Source organism: Cydia splendana, chromosome 20 (assembly GCF_910591565.1).
Source record: "Cydia splendana chromosome 20, ilCydSple1.2, whole genome shotgun sequence".
NCBI classification, from domain to species: domain Eukaryota; kingdom Metazoa; phylum Arthropoda; class Insecta; order Lepidoptera; family Tortricidae; genus Cydia; species Cydia splendana.
This window is the reverse complement of record NC_085979.1, coordinates 11,417,902-11,433,881: the sequence shown is the minus strand read 5'-3', so window position 1 is coordinate 11,433,881 and position 15,980 is coordinate 11,417,902. Positions and strand designations below refer to the sequence as shown.

The window sequence follows — 15,980 nt, the reverse complement described above, 5'->3', positions numbered from 1 at the left end:
TACTTAAGCAGTTTTTTAAGAAAATTACTAGAGTTAGACCAAGATAATTCTGCAACGATTTTGATAACACACGCAGTGCGAGTGTTATTTAAACGTCAAAATTTCTATGAAATTATGACGTATAAATAACATTTGCACTAGTAGCACTGCGTATGCTATCAAAATCATTGCAGAATTTTCTTGGTCTAACTCTATTCATTCACCAGTCAAGCTAACATGTAGATCAGATACAGGGTCAACCGAAAACGCGAGCGCAGCGAGCGCGAAATTTTTTGTTAACAATATCGCAAGGGAAGTAACGGGAGTGGAAAACCGAGAAAAAGGTGGATGGACTGTGTGAGAGATGATATGAAACGAACGCAAGTGAATGATGAGATGACGGGCGAGAGAGAGGTATGGAAGAAAAAGACATGCTGCGCCGACCCCAAATGAATGGGATAAGGGCAAGTGAATGATGATAATCGTAAGGCCGGGTACCGATCTTCACCTGGGCCTAAAAGTCCGAAGTGCCCCAGTGAGGCGAACTTTCATGCGAAGTAAAAGCCGTGCTTCAGGCTTCAGGATAAGTAGTTGAGCACAAACTCCAACCAATGTCCATTGTATTAAAAAGCGAGACGCGCAGGCCGAGCATGGCGCAGCGAGGCGAACGGCTAAGTTGAAGTAGAGGACATGTGGAACACAAACCAAATGGTAAATTGAGGTAAAAAGTGAGGCTAAGGTCGAGCATTCGTATGAAAAACTGCACTGGGGACACTTTTAAGGGTTTTATCTTCGTTTTAATCAATAGTCAGAAACTCAACTTTGCAGTACTACTTAAGCGTAGCCTTTAGCCTCGCTTAAAATTTGCCATTAGAGGTAGATAGGAAAGTGACTAAATAAGAGCGAAAAAGACATCGTTCGACGCGGGCCGAGCTGATACTAGGCCAACGGCTACGTGCGATAGTGCTATCTCATTCACTCCGATACAATGTGTGCGATAGACAGTGTGCGCGTTATAGGTATTGACAGCCTCATAAGACTGCGTCGACCGTCCAGTGGCGCCCTCATTGGTGGAATTGTGTTTTATAATATACCTATACATGAATCACTAAATGTAGGTTATTACTATTGTTGTCCTACTTATTCCCCAACTTTTGGTCTTTGTCCGAAGCGCCATTTCGTAAGTTTCGGCCCGGCCGAAAGGTTCGGCCGTTTTTTGGCCGAAACCGAAACTACAGCCGAAACATGATTTTTTGGCCGAAACTGGCCGAAACCGAAACCGAAACCGAACCTTCGGTCGGACACTAACAATTAAGAATGTTAAACTTCCCCCTGTACTAACTTTTACCACACGTTTCACCCCCTTTATCTATCACCACTACCACCACCATCCTGGCTCCAATTTCACCACGGTGACAGGTGCGACAATTGTAAAACATCACTGTTGCTGACGTCACAGGCATCCATGGGCTACGGTTACCGCTTACCATCGGGCGGGCAGTATTCCTGTTTGCCACCATCATTGTTTTATTAAAAAAACTTTATTATATCGGAATTAAACAGATATTTCTCTTGCTAAGTTTATAACAATTGTCACAAGAAACACTACAATTGTCACGAAATTCCGACGTATAACTCATTACCTGTCAAGAATTACCTACAATTCTTCTAAATCTTGACAATTGTCAGAAACTTCGCAAAAGAAATATCTGTTTTTTTCCGATATACTAAAGTTTTTTTAAATAATGCAATGATGGTGGCAAACAGGAATACGGCCCGCCCGGTGGTAAGTGGTAACTGTAGCCCATGGATGCCTGTGACATCAGCAACAGTGATTTTACAATTGTCGCACCTGTCACCGTGGTGAAATTGGACCCAGGTTAAAAACATTTTCGTCTAAATCCGATGATCCGTTTTACGTGACTAAGTACGTCACAAAAGCTTTCGCATGTTTCACATTACCGCAAAAATATCTCTCACGATCTTATGTGTAGAGCCATAAGAGCGTGTCACATATTTTTGCGGCCTTCGAAGAGTAACATATTATTGCAGGTGACTGTACTAACTCCATATGCAAGACACATCGTCACTTTTATATATTCTTCAAGTAAACATCTCCCCCAAAACCACGCGACATTTACTCCGATTTTTATCCTTGAACTTTCAAGCAAGCTTTCCTTGCGTATTGCTTGGTATTTGCTAAATGCCGTTCCAAGCGGTTAACAAACCAAGACTGAGCTAAGCAGTATTTGGTACATAATCAATTAACACGATCAAATATGTACCTACTCGCCTATGTTAGCAGATCTCTTAAGAATTTTCATTGATTTTCTTTTGGGATCTCGACGACTTTTGACACTTAGCGCCACTGGCACCATTCACTAACCTAGGGTAAACCGGTTAAACCTGGAGTTACCATGATTACCATTACAATTTAACACTTGGTTAACGGTTTTACCGCTTAAGCCCGGCTTAATGGGATGGTACAAGTGGGGTCTTAGAAATACTTATTTCACAGGATTTGTTTATAATTGTGATTTTGAGAGTCCCATTATCGCTGACTATCTTAGACTATGAGTAGATACAGTAAACACACCTATAACGGATGTGGCATCTCAAACCACATAAACAAATCATAGATTTGGTATTTGCTGAATGCCGTTCGAAGCGTTTGAAAGAGCAAGGCTAGGCAGCATTTGCAGTCGAGTCAGCTCGGCAAATAACTGTTACGACTAGATTACGTCAGATACTAGACTCCTAGGCAACACTGTGTACTTAGTATTTATCTCAACGCGGCCTACTTTTCCCACTGTAGTCAAATGACGGTTACCGGCAGGTGACATGTTGTTTGATGTATTTTGTGATTTATTAAGTTGAGTACGAGAAAGACTACCAATAAAAACAATTGTATCGATTTTTCTAGCTGTGCCTTTAGATAGTAACAATCATCATCATCATCCTAGCATCATATACGCTAATAATCGATAGTCAATATTTCCCCGCGATTCAATGTAACCCCTGTTGACCGGTACCCAGAGTACCAGAATCTGGATCAATATCGAACGGTCATATAACAAGGCAGACATCGGTAATGAAAACGGACGGTGCGGTCCCCTCAATGCATATTATATTATAGCGCTCGGATGAATATTCAACCCACGAATCGATGGGATCTGTTTGCGATTAAGGCCCCGTGGATTCAGGTTCTTTTGGCACTCTCACTGAGTATTAAGCGTGAGCGAGACGTCTGTGCGTGCCCGGGATCGTGGATATCATGTTTTTGAATTTTAATTCTTGTAAGTTTAACAATTCAAATAAGTTTTAATTAACAATAAAAAACCGGACAAGTGCGAGTCGGACTCGCCCACCGAGGGTTCCGTACAGGCTATACCTACAGTACAGTTTTCAGAGATGATGTATTTCAACTATCTAGCTATCACGGTTCATGAGATTACAGCCTGGTGACAGGCAGACAGACGGACAGTGGAGTCTTAGTAATAGGGTCCCGTTGTTACCCTTTGGGTACGGAACCCTAAAAAAGTAACTGATGAGTTCGATCAAAAATAAAATTTCTCATTTTTAGAAAATCTTCATATTTTTAGTTTTTGTGCAAAAATTGTTACAAATTTTTAATTAAGGTCCGTTTTGGACCGTGATTTAAAATAACTGTATCCAGTACAGGCAGGTAATTCCAATCATGGGATCGAATGTATCTGATTACAGTTAGACCAAGAAAAGTCTGCAGTGATTTTGATAGCCCACGCAGTGCAAATGTTATTTTAAACGTCAAATTTCTATGAAATTATGACGTATAAATAACACTTTGGTCTACCTCTATCTCACATATTATGATCATCCCTGCCCCCGCAAGTAACGTTAATTTAAACATAGATGAAGCTTACATTATCTTCTCTAAAACATTATATAAACATCGATGTAATTAATAACAAAAGCTCTTTTAGTTTCACGCAGTACAACAGATGTCCCATAAACTTTATCGCAGGCAACGTAAAAATAAAGGGTATTAAACCCATTTTACGAGGTTTTGAACACAGTATAGATAAAGGCAGTAAGCTATTTGTCACCAAACTTGAGGCGCAGAAACTGCTTGTCCCTAGTAACCCTAAAACCAAACTGGATTCAAGCCTTATCGCCTCTTTGAAGTCCTTTTTTGAAAAATTTTGCATAAGAATAAATACAAGAAGATGATGATCTTCACCTTCGACAATAGAGAATTCCCTAACCTGCGGGCGCTGCATGGTTCCATTGTTATCGCCTGTCACTATGCCCGTCACTTTCGCACTTACATACTTGTTAGAACGTGACAGGAATGGCGACAAGCGATAAAAATGCGACCGTGCTACCGCCGCTGAGCCCCTTCACGCCCTGAAGTTGGATATTCCAAGGGTGTTAAAATCTTTAAGAGATTTAACACTCAGCTCTGTAGGGATTGTAGGGCTGAAGTTGGACTACTTCATATTAATATACTCTGCTTTAACCCTACACCCTTCGAACAAGATCATATTATACTTCTAGACGGACTTAACCGACGTGATTTGAAGTGAATAATACGCCCTTTTACAGTTTTGGGTTTGGGATAGGTACTCAGTCGAATGGAAAATGGGTAAGTTGTTAGGAGCTGTTCACGTGGAAACCATAGGTATAGCAAACGTTTGTTTTTATGTGAACTTTTTCGCACCAGACTAGGTTCAGTCAAGTGTAAAAAAATGGGTGCACAAATCATCTCAAAAATTTGTCCCATAGCTCTTATATCAGCGAATTAAGAACTGTGGGACATATTTTTGAGTAAGTTCGTATTTTGACACTTAACTGTACATGAAAGAATGTACGTAGTGAATTTAAATACATATTTGATCGTAATGAAAATATAATCGACGCAGTGCAAGCTGAGACTGAGACCTTCGCTGTGGGTCGGTCAATAAACCAACGACCATGTTATATGCACCTCGGTATTCCCAGTAGAGACTATTTGATAGCAATGTCGCATAATCTAATCTATTGTTTGATGCTCTTTCCTCAGGATTATTCAAGTCAATCAATATTCTGAATTCGCAAATGCACTAAGGGTGGTATTTCACCTGTCCAATGTGTCTTGCATCTCACATTTTGCTTAATGAGAGAGTGAGACGCACAGACATTGGACAGATGGAATACCACCCTTAGGGCACATTTGTTGTCGCGAGTAAATCCATAACAATTCATAAATGCTATATATATATTAATGCATAATATCACTGCTCATCGCATTCTCAATTTAGCGTAAGAATGTATTTTTCACCACACCAGCTCGGAAAGGCTTACTTTGCACTTCAAAAACTGATAGCAAAGTTGCATTTTATTCACATGTGAGGCAAAGTAAATTTTGAGATGTTTACTTATGTTTGCTGGTAGAATTGACTTTTAAATGATGATTTTGGATGATAAATATTTAATAACATTCATTTGGATTTGATTTTGTTTGATTGTACATTTAATATTTGCTTCGGGTTGGTGTGGTGAAATGTTTTTTTTTTCAATCTAATGTTTAATCGTAATCAATATCACTTCACTTCGTTTTAAACAATTGCAGTGCGCTCATTGTATTTCTAAGAGGGTTGAATGCACCCATCATTTTTCATTTCACTGCGCAATCTAACAAGCCCAGTCCATTGCCTTCAGTTTCCTAACAGTCCAACGACTTTTTATCTATTATTTCATCAAGTGCAATATCTTTGTTGTAAGTTGCAACCTTGTGTAATCTGTGATTCATATGAGACTAGTCCTGACACGTTGATGCCGCCTATGCACACCCACAAGTGTGATCCAAATTTGTAGGCTTTCAAAAATGACGTCATACCTACTGTCTTCTTTATGGTCACTCTACATAAAGACTGGGCCAAAATTATGTTGACTAAATAGATTTAACAATATTTTTCTTAGGTACCTACACGTTTGTGTAATCATCATTCGCTTGGCCTTGTCCCATTCACTTGGGATCGGCGCAGCATGTCTTTCCTTCCATACCTCTCTGTCGCCCGTCATCTCATCATTCACTCGCGTTCGTTTCATATCATCTCTAACATAGTCCATCCACCTTTTCCTCGGTTTTCCTCTCCCGTTACTTCCCTCCACATTCATTCGTAATATTACCTTTCTCGTCATATGACTTGCATCCCTCCGCATCACATGCCCGTACCACGCTAGGCGATTTGCCCTTTTTCTGTTAATGTCATCATCAACATCATTCTTAAGAGCCTGGCTCTTGTCGGTGGAGTAATCGCCATTCCGTTCTCTCTGCCACTGTTTTGAGCTCCTGATACGTCACTACGTTGATTTTCTCTTTGGCCTGGTCCAAATACGCACGTCTCGGTCTTCCTCTGCTTCTCTGTTTTTCTATTCTGCCTTCAATTATAGACTTTATGTAAGTACATATCTGTTAATGTCATTAAAAATTCAAACTACAATAATAGAACTAAAACTATACTATACTAACTATTTAAATAAAATATTTAAATGTTGATACAATTCAAGTGCCAGCTTCTACTTGTATAGATGGAATAAATCACTTTGGCCACAAGGTATCAAGAAGCTGCCCACTGTGTCCAACGATAGTACATATTGCATGGCTGCACTCTAGATTGCGTATTGCACAAACTGCACACGAGAGGGCGCTGTCCTACGCACATGCCGCGTGCCAAATAAATACAATGGAGTCCGACGATAGGGTTGGCAAACGGGAAACTTGGATAAACATTTAAATGGTTTACTAATACATAGACAATACACATTACATTATCAATTTAAAGACAACCCTGATCCTCCATTTCCATCCTTCATATGTTTCATTCAAGTTATGCTAATATTTATGCGTTAATAGGCTGACAATACCGAAAGCACGGCGCGTCAACGCACACTGTCTATTTGTCTCCGAGTAAGGGTGGTATTTGCATCTCACATTTTGTGTAATGAGAGAGTGAGATGAAATGCACATTGGACCAAGATATTGGACAGATGGAATACCACCCTTAATGAGATAGCACTGTCACTGTTACTGGGCCCTAAAAGCGAATAAAAAGAAGATTATTTAAAAAAAAATATATGGATTATTTTTGTAATATTACTCGTTTGTGATTTAGGTACAGACGTTTCTTATTAAAAAAAGTTTTATTGTCAGGCAACAGAGGCCCATGCCTGACAGACTAACATACATACAATAATTATAATCTTAAAAACTAACTATAATTTTGCGACAACAGTTTTTTGCTGCGTCATCTGTTCTGGTGTCAAATACGGCAGATTCCCACAGAACCGCCGAAATGCCACACCCTTCGGCCAGAAGTCCGCACTCTCAATAGTTATCAGCATATCACCGGAAAGTTAAGGACCATTGTTCAAAAACCGGTCAAGTGCGAGTTCCGGTACTCAATTCTTAACAAAGTATTTTTGAGGAACAAAATATATGAGAACGAGAATGAAATGTCTTTAAAAAACCCGTAGGGGTCGGATCAAAAACTAAGTATTAAAGTCCGACTCACGCTCGACTGCACATTTTAATAGGTTTTCCTGTCATCTATAGGTAAAGAACTATTTTGTGTATTTTTTTCAAAATGTTTGATCCAGTAGTTTCGGAGATAAAGGGGGAACGGGGAAATGGTCGGACAGACAGATAGACGCACGAGTGATCCATTTCGTGGGGTTCCGTTTTTCCCTTTTGATTTGAGGTACGGAACCCTAAAAAGTAACAAACCTGCAGTGAATGCTTGTGACAACCCTACTCGTAGGTACACTGGTATGGTACATACAAGTGCATACATATATGCGGGCAATCGATGCGTACCCCGCAGGCCGGACATTTGGTAAGCCGTTGTACCGAGTACGTGTAATTACTAAACACGGCATTCTGAATTGAGCACTTACTACCTAAACATATAATTCAATATTTATAGAAACTTTATTTTAGACAAAAAAGTTGCTATAAACTGAAATAGATGTCATAGACGAAAGGAAAAGTCACCAAAGCCTGCAGTGCCAAAGGCTGAAAATATTACAACCAAATTTTCCTAGTATAGCTGGTCAAGCAAATCATGTCGGTAAAAAAAGGCGCGAAATTCAAATTTTCTATGGGACGATATCCCTTCGCGCCTACATTTTTCAAATCTGCCGCCTTTTTCTACTGACAAGATCTGCTTGACCTAGTATAATTGTGACGTTCCACGAGAAAAGGTACCTTATGAGGGTTTCTAGTTTTGGAGATATGAAATGTTTTGTAAAGAGGTGAAAAAATGCTCAATTTTTTTTTATTGTGTGATCTGAAACGTTAATGCGTAACGTTTGTTTACCTGTTTTTATTTTTGTTATAAGTTAGTTATAAGCCTAGTAATGTCGTCTCAGAGTTTAGTAGAAAAGGTACCTTATGGAAAAAAGATTGAAAATTCCCAAAAAAACTAGTCAATACGGGAAAAGAAGTTTGGTAGAGAACTGTATTAGCATTCTGCAAAACTAATTTGATAATTTCAGTTCTGGTTGGGGCGCCTCGCAAATATTATAACCGTACATAGACCGACATCACAAATCCAAGTAGACTGCTATTATACCAAAGTTACTCTCGTCAAGTCTTTCTTAACTAGAATAATCTTCATTTGGTTTGGTCGCATGCAGTAAATCAGCCATTGGTTTGCTGAAAAATGCCAATACCCGACGCATTACCTTATGGAATATCTGAGGTCATTGAACCTCAATGCCGCTTATCTTCAATAGCAACCGAAATATATTATTGATAAGAAATAGACGATTTATACCATCTTAACCCCAAAATATTATTAGTTTATCCTAACTGTTCCATCATCATCATGCCTCATCATGTAACTTGACCACAAGGTACCTTTTCATTACATACAAATTATTGGTCTTTTTTAAGATTATTATGACGAAGAACTAATTAAATTTGGGGCAGTTTAATGTAAATTAATATTTTCTATTCATACAAGATAATCTGTAATATGATTGATATTTTGTAGTGATGTATTATTAGATTTATTTCCATAAGGTACCTTTTCGTAAATGTATGGAGCAAATACTGTTATTGTTATGTAAGTTTAAAGTGGCATAAGGGGTTAAATATAGTATTTAGTTGGGGTTTTAGGATTTATTTCATTTGAATGACAGAATTTCTTTCATATGTGCTCAGAAAAATTGATTGTGTGTCACATTAAAAGTAAAAATATTCAATTTTGTGATTTTATATGAAAAAGTCAGAAAATACATTTTCACCTCTAAATCGGTATTGTTTTTTGCTTAAACTGTCTGTCAGTGTCGTTTTCTAATAGATAAAATTTAAATCTTGCGAGCTCATTGCAATCAATCGTAAAAATGAAATAAAACTTTATTTTCAAGAGATTGGTTAGTATACACATAAATCAGTCGATATCAAAAGTTTCTATTTGCATTACAGAACAAGTCGCAATATTTTTTTAATCTCAGATATATAAGGTATTATTATTTGTAGTCAACTATGTAACTTACTTCAGGAACATAGTTTTTTAGGCGGCTAAACTTAAAACTTCTCTATCGTAAAGTTGCTCATTTCACAACATTATTTTCAAAAAATCATATCTCTGTAACTACGCAACCTAGAAGGTTGATCTTTTGTGTTATCGATAGCTTATTTATTGTAGATTACTGGGGTATGCATAACTCCATACCCGCCATAAGGTACCTTTGACCGTGGGACGTCACAATTAGAACGATTGCTACTTAACTAAGCAACTAGGGTATCGAAATTTTACCACAGCTTAAATGAGGACTGATGGTATTAAAATAATATTAATAATATTTGTATTAAATCGGTATCACAGTTTCTGACCACGCCTCCATGCAAGCGATACTTCCAACATTTATGCCGCTACATAATGCCCGTGCAGCCTAATAAGGCGCAGTAATCGGGCCAAGTTCCCTCATTCGAGTATCAGAACGTGACTCCTGCAGAACCCGCGCACTCTGCAACTTTACGGAATAAATGTTACGCTAGGTTTACACGAGTTTTTATTGTAAACCCAGCTACAAAGTTTTCATCGGTTTTACTGTATGGCTGATGCTCGACGCAACGTTGGCGCAACTGCGCAGCGACGCCATTTTGCCATAGCGCTGACTCGACGCCGACGCTAGTGTGGAGTGGCACTAATCTGCTCGTGGTGTCTTTACTTACGAGTATTTCAACACACCTCTGGATTACCTTGTGACACCTTTGGAATTTTTGTAGGCGTCCATAGGCTACAATGATGTATCATTATACCGTTCCTTTACCGTTACCACACGCTTGCTACTACCGTCTTAGTATCAAAGAATCATCACTATTAATACTAAATCTTAATAGGTACCAATTAGGTACTTTAGCGACTAATGTCAAATTTCTTATTTTCCTATTTAATAGGTTTAGATAATAGTAGATACTCGTGGTCTATCACAGTAAGAAGTAAACTAAACACCAGTATTTACTTGGTAACAATTGACGATTCTGTTCACACTTCACAAGACATAACATTTTTAGATAATTGTTGCTTAGGCTGTTTTATTTATTGATCTTGCAGTTTTTGTGATACTTACTAAGTACATTTACAAGATTTATCAAGCTCTTTAGGTAACAATTAAGCTCATGTAAACCCAGCGTTATGCAAGTAACGCGGAAACTTATCAAACCGTGCTAAGACAATGTTGTGTTGTGATGCGCTCAGTTCTGAACGCGTAAGAGGCTTGCAAATGTTTGCTTTCTCAGAAGTCTCAGAACTTGGCTGTTTCACTACGGTGCATTGTCTTAGTTTGTTAGTGGGTTATATTTTGTTTGTTGAACGTCGTCTGGAGAATGTTCAAATAGTTTGCGTAGTATGCTTTAAAACAGGGTCATGTTACAAGGATCAACAATATGAGTTAATAAAACTCCTGACATGTCAGAAGATTCCTGACGTCTGGTAACCCTCTGTAACTCCCGGAGATTGTTGTAACTTTTCTTTTTTTCGTTAATCGTTTGTCTTAACTACGAATTCTCTCCGAAAACCAAGTTTATACATCAGTTAGGGCCAGTTGCACCAACCACATTTGACAGACTGATCAGCAGAGAACTATGAAAATTACCGTACAATAAAATTTAGCGAACGCTTTAACGGTGACAGACGGTTTTGTGCAACCGACCCTAATGGCTCCTCTACACGATGCGCCAACGTCGGCCAATCCAAGGGACGCAGCTATGCGGTAGAATGAGATAGCAATATCACTTGCTCCCTCTAACGCGTAAATGCGTCCCTTGGATTGGCCGACGTTGGCCCATCGTGTAGAGGAGCCAGGGCCAGTTGCACCAACCACATTTAACAGACTGATCAACGTCACGCAGCAGAGGTCTATGAAACTTCCCATACAATAATAAATAAATAAATAAATATTAAGGATATTTTTACACAAATTGACTAAGCCCTCTTAAAAGCCCCACGGTAAGCTCAAGAAAGCTTGTGTTGTGGGTACTCAAAACGATATATATAATATATAAATACTTAAATACATAGAAAACAACCATGACTCAGGAACAAATATCTGTATCATCATAAAAATAAATGTCTTTATACAATAAAGTTTAGCGAACGCTTTAACGGTGACAGACGGTTTTGTGCAACCGACCCTTAAGTCTACCATTCTTCTAATGATGAAAAGACAATTGACAACCAATGTGTCGCTTTGTAGGCGTCAGATAATTATCGACGGTCGTCCCAGATTTTAGTTAACGGTTACAAAAAGACTTATATTGTTCGTAAATTCTTGGTAGTCACTTCCTTTGTCCTTGCCATCAGCCGTGAAGGAAACCTATTGTTTCCCAACGAATGAATTGACTGAAAATGTTTACCAACTGCTTGGATCTGTGGAATTTGAGTTCAGGGATCTACTTTTTAGGGTTCCGTACCCAAAGGGTAAAACGGGACCCTATTACTAAGACTTCGCTGTCCGTCCGTCCGTCCGTCCGTCCGTCCGTCCGTCTGTCACCAGGCTGTATCTCACGAACCGTGATAGCTAGACAGTTGAAATTTTCACAGATGATGTATTTCTGTTGCCGCTATAACAACAAATACTAAAAACAGAATAAAATAAAGATTTAAATGGGGCTCCCATACACAAACGTGATTTTTGACCAAAGTTAAGCCACGTCGGGAGTGGTCAGTATTTGGATGGGTGACCGTTTTTTTTTTGCTTTTTTTTTGTTTTTTTTTTGCATTATAGTACGGAACCCTTCGTGCGCGAGTCCGACTCGCACTTGCCCGGTTTTTATAGAACTCGTGCTTTATTTGGCATTAAGCCTGTGTTATACCACGTATAAACTAAGTTGGTTGAAGATACTCGTTTTAATACCTACCGCAGTACCAGTAGATTTATGAACTAAGGTGCGGGATGGGGGGGACAATTTAGACTGCGGGGTAATTTAAACTAATCGAAATATCTTCCATGTTTTACATTATTAACTAGAGTCACACACACCACATCTTTTTCGCTACCTGGACATATATGGCACTCTAGTTAATAATGTAAAACATAGAAGATATCTCGATTAGTTTAAATTACTCCGCAGTCTAAACTCTCCCCCTGCACCTTACGCCTATTACGAGTAGCGTTATGTTCTGTTACGTACACCTTAATTCTAGCCGTGCCAACTGCATTTCTACCTTACACATGTACCTGTTTATTTATTTAAATATTTGACTGTATAAATATCTTCGAGTATTAACAGTGTATGTCTGTTTGTTCCAGCCATGAGCCTGAGGGAGGCGGGCGCGGCGAGGGTCCGCTAGCGCGCGCGATGCAGCCCGCGCCGGGCTCGCCCAAGCGGCAGCCTCCTCAGACACAGCACGGTAAGTGGGGGTATTACGTGGTATTAACTAGTGTACGAGCAGAGACTCTCGGAGCAGGGAGTGTAGCAGGACGTGCAGGGTTGCCACGCTGCAAATGGCTTTTAAGCTTGACGCCAGAATGAAAGCTTCTCTGGCTGCTCGCCACCAGTCACGCAGAAGTTGGGATATAGCGACGAATCTCCTGGGTCACTTCACTTCAAAAGGTGACTGTCCAGGCCTTTTGCCAGATATTTATTTGAAGCTGCGTAAACGGTGTGGCGTGTAGCTTTGGTTTTTTTCAAAGCGAAAACATGCAACACACGCTACGTATGAATTCGAACCATATGAGACGATTGCGTAAAGTGTGCCAGTATTGGAGCTTCGTCCTGTGCGATACCATCTACCCACGTCACCCACGTTTGACCCACGTGCGCAGATAACTATAAACGCGTCGTGATCGCGTTTGCTTTCCGGTTTAAACAACCGCACATCACATTCTCCTTGATATAAATTCAATGCAAAAGAAACTAAATATGCAACACATTGTTTTGTTCAAATTTTTAGAACTTTCTGATTTTTTTAGAATATATAAAACAGGCTAAAAGCGTTTCCTGGTGGCAAACGCCGACAAGGAAAACCAACTGCACGCTGGGATGACGACATTAAAAAAGTTGCCGGGCAGAACTGGCAAAAAACTGCACAGGACCGAGAAAAATGGCTAGCTTTGGAAGAGGCCTTCACCTGAGGGGTTCCTGCTTATTAGACTAAGATTAAAAATACCAATAAATAATAATACGTATAAATAAGTTTATAATACTAACATAAAACCAATTTAATTTAAAAACAAAAACTAACATCTAACTAACTAACCAAACATAAACTAGTGGCTCTGTGAGCTGTAGACCTCGCGAGCAGAGCTTGAAATAACATGGTGCTAAGAGCTTTAAATACACCGTGTTTTTTTTGATTTCCGTTAATTTCAAGGGTGCATTCCTGAGCTTAAATCAAGTAACTTTCTCAAAGACACCGATGTTCTAATTAAGTCCATTTCGGAGATAATCCATAATTTATTTTTTTACTATAAGGCCTCTACAAGCGTGTACACTTGCCTTAGGGCCGGCTTACATATTGATTAGTGTTTAGAATGAGTTCATACATTTGCTACTAAACTTAAGTACAATCTCGGTCGATTGATGTACGAAATTACATTGATATGTCACAGATTTCAATTGTTTGGTTGAGTTAAATGTAATGCCCGTGTTACAACAACGCTATATGCTACATTTAATTACTTTTTAAACAAAAAAAAAAACAAAAAAGAAAACAAAAAAAATTTTTTTTTTTTGAAAATTAACTATGCCATTTAGTTCTTATAAACGTACTTAACTATACCCCGAAGTTAACGGAATTCAATAAAAACACGGTGTATAGTAAATTAAAGAAAAACAATACGAAATTTATGTGTAAAAAAATACAAAAAGTTATAATATCCCAGCATACAATTACTGGGGATCGAACCCAGACCCTCTGTGCAAACAGAAAAAGCGAACGTTTACAAACTGAGCCAAATAGTTCTTAGATGGGTTGACGAAATTTAGCTACTGCTTCTCAAATTAAAATTAGTTAAAATTAAATATCTAAATACCGCCTAAACCAGCGATAATTTTTTTCTGCATTTTTTGCTATTAACTCTGTAAACATGTCTCAAAAAGAAAAAAGTCTTATGATATCGATACGACTATTTGTTTAGGCGCCAGGTATCACGACGGCGGCATTTTTAAAAATTTCCAAAAACCGGATTGACAAAAAAAATTTATTTAGTCATAAAATTCGGTCACAAAATTTCACGAGAATCGGTTAAGAATTGCGACCTGTAGAGGAGAACATCCGGACATACGAAAGCAAAATGCCCGAGTCAAAACGTAGACCTTCGCTTCGCTTCGGTCAATAAATAGGAAATAAAATGCTTTTTATTTTCATTTATTTAAATGCGTTTCCAGTGTAGGCTGAAAACCTAGGCAGAGCATGATGTGTAAAGGGGCCCACTGATTAACAGTCCGCCGGACGATATCGGCCTGTCAGTTGTTCGGAACTGTCAAAATTTTGTTCTAACTGACAGGCCGATACTGTTCGGCGGACTGTTAATCAGTGGGCCCCTTAACACACCATAAAAGACAGGCGAAGCCTTTCAAGGGGTCTAATTCTTCCGAATCCTTGTAACGGCTTCCATCTTGAGCTTAGGTCAGCTAGTAAGATATACTGTCTTGTCCCATACCTAACATTCATGTTAAAAGTTATCGGCGCCTTCCAAAAACTCATGCAAATACGTAGCTTAGAAATTTGTCAAAGTAAGCTTGCCTTGACCTATTTATCCATAAAGTTAGTTTAAATTAAAACATTATATGTATTCAATTTGTTGTCACTAATAAGTAATGCCATTAAGACGAAACAGGAGCTGACTTGTAAATATTTTAGGTAAATATACCCGTCTCGCTAACGGAAGCGGCACCTAAAAGTAGTGCGATAAGGACAAGGCGAAAAATCCTGCGTAAAAACCTCAAAAATCGAGGTTTCGTACTCCTCTGTTTCCTCCTCCAAAACTTAACCAATCGTAACCAAATTTGGAAATCTAAATGATTATGAAATTATCTGTGTCGGACCGTTTTGCTTTTTTGGCTAATTGATATCAGTTTTGAATGCCACGCCTCTCATTGCGGCATAGTCAATTAGGCCATTTTGGCCATTTTTGAAGGGTTCTAGCGCCTTAAAAAACAAAAATATCAAAAAAGCAAAACGGTCCGACATATATATTGACAATATTAATCTGTGTTGAAAAAATCATTGCTCTAGCTTCAAAACCCACGGAGGAAAACGAGGAGTACGTTTGTATGGAGAAATGACCACTCCCGTTCACTCTTAAATAAGTGTGCCTACGCCTACTAAATGTACCATCAGTTATTCATACCCGCTTTAAAGTTAAAATGGCGTAACAATATAAGTAATGCAAATTGAAATACTTATCTTAGGCACAATGCTATTAGTTTTTTGGGAAAGGTTGTCAATCCTATCGCTTATAGTTAAAACCTAACCTACTCGTATATGGCGGGTTAAGCGAAGGTCTCCTTTTCAACTTGGTCC

At 38.8% G+C, this 15,980-nt stretch overlaps 1 protein-coding gene and 1 long non-coding RNA gene across 2 annotated transcripts in view; one reads left to right on the top strand and one right to left on the bottom strand.

Annotated features, from left to right (window-relative positions):
- Window positions 1-15,980, top strand: part of LOC134800821 (focal adhesion kinase 1) — a 95,721-nt gene that overhangs the window by 25,803 nt on the left and 53,938 nt on the right. The window contains exon 3 of the mRNA XM_063773378.1: window positions 12,763-12,863. Within this exon, the coding sequence (XP_063629448.1) occupies window positions 12,763-12,863 (101 nt within the window). The remainder of the gene's footprint in view (window positions 1-12,762; window positions 12,864-15,980) is intronic.
- Window positions 1-15,980, bottom strand: part of LOC134800867 (uncharacterized) — a 367,053-nt gene that overhangs the window by 330,454 nt on the left and 20,619 nt on the right. The gene's annotated exons all lie outside the window — the stretch shown is intronic.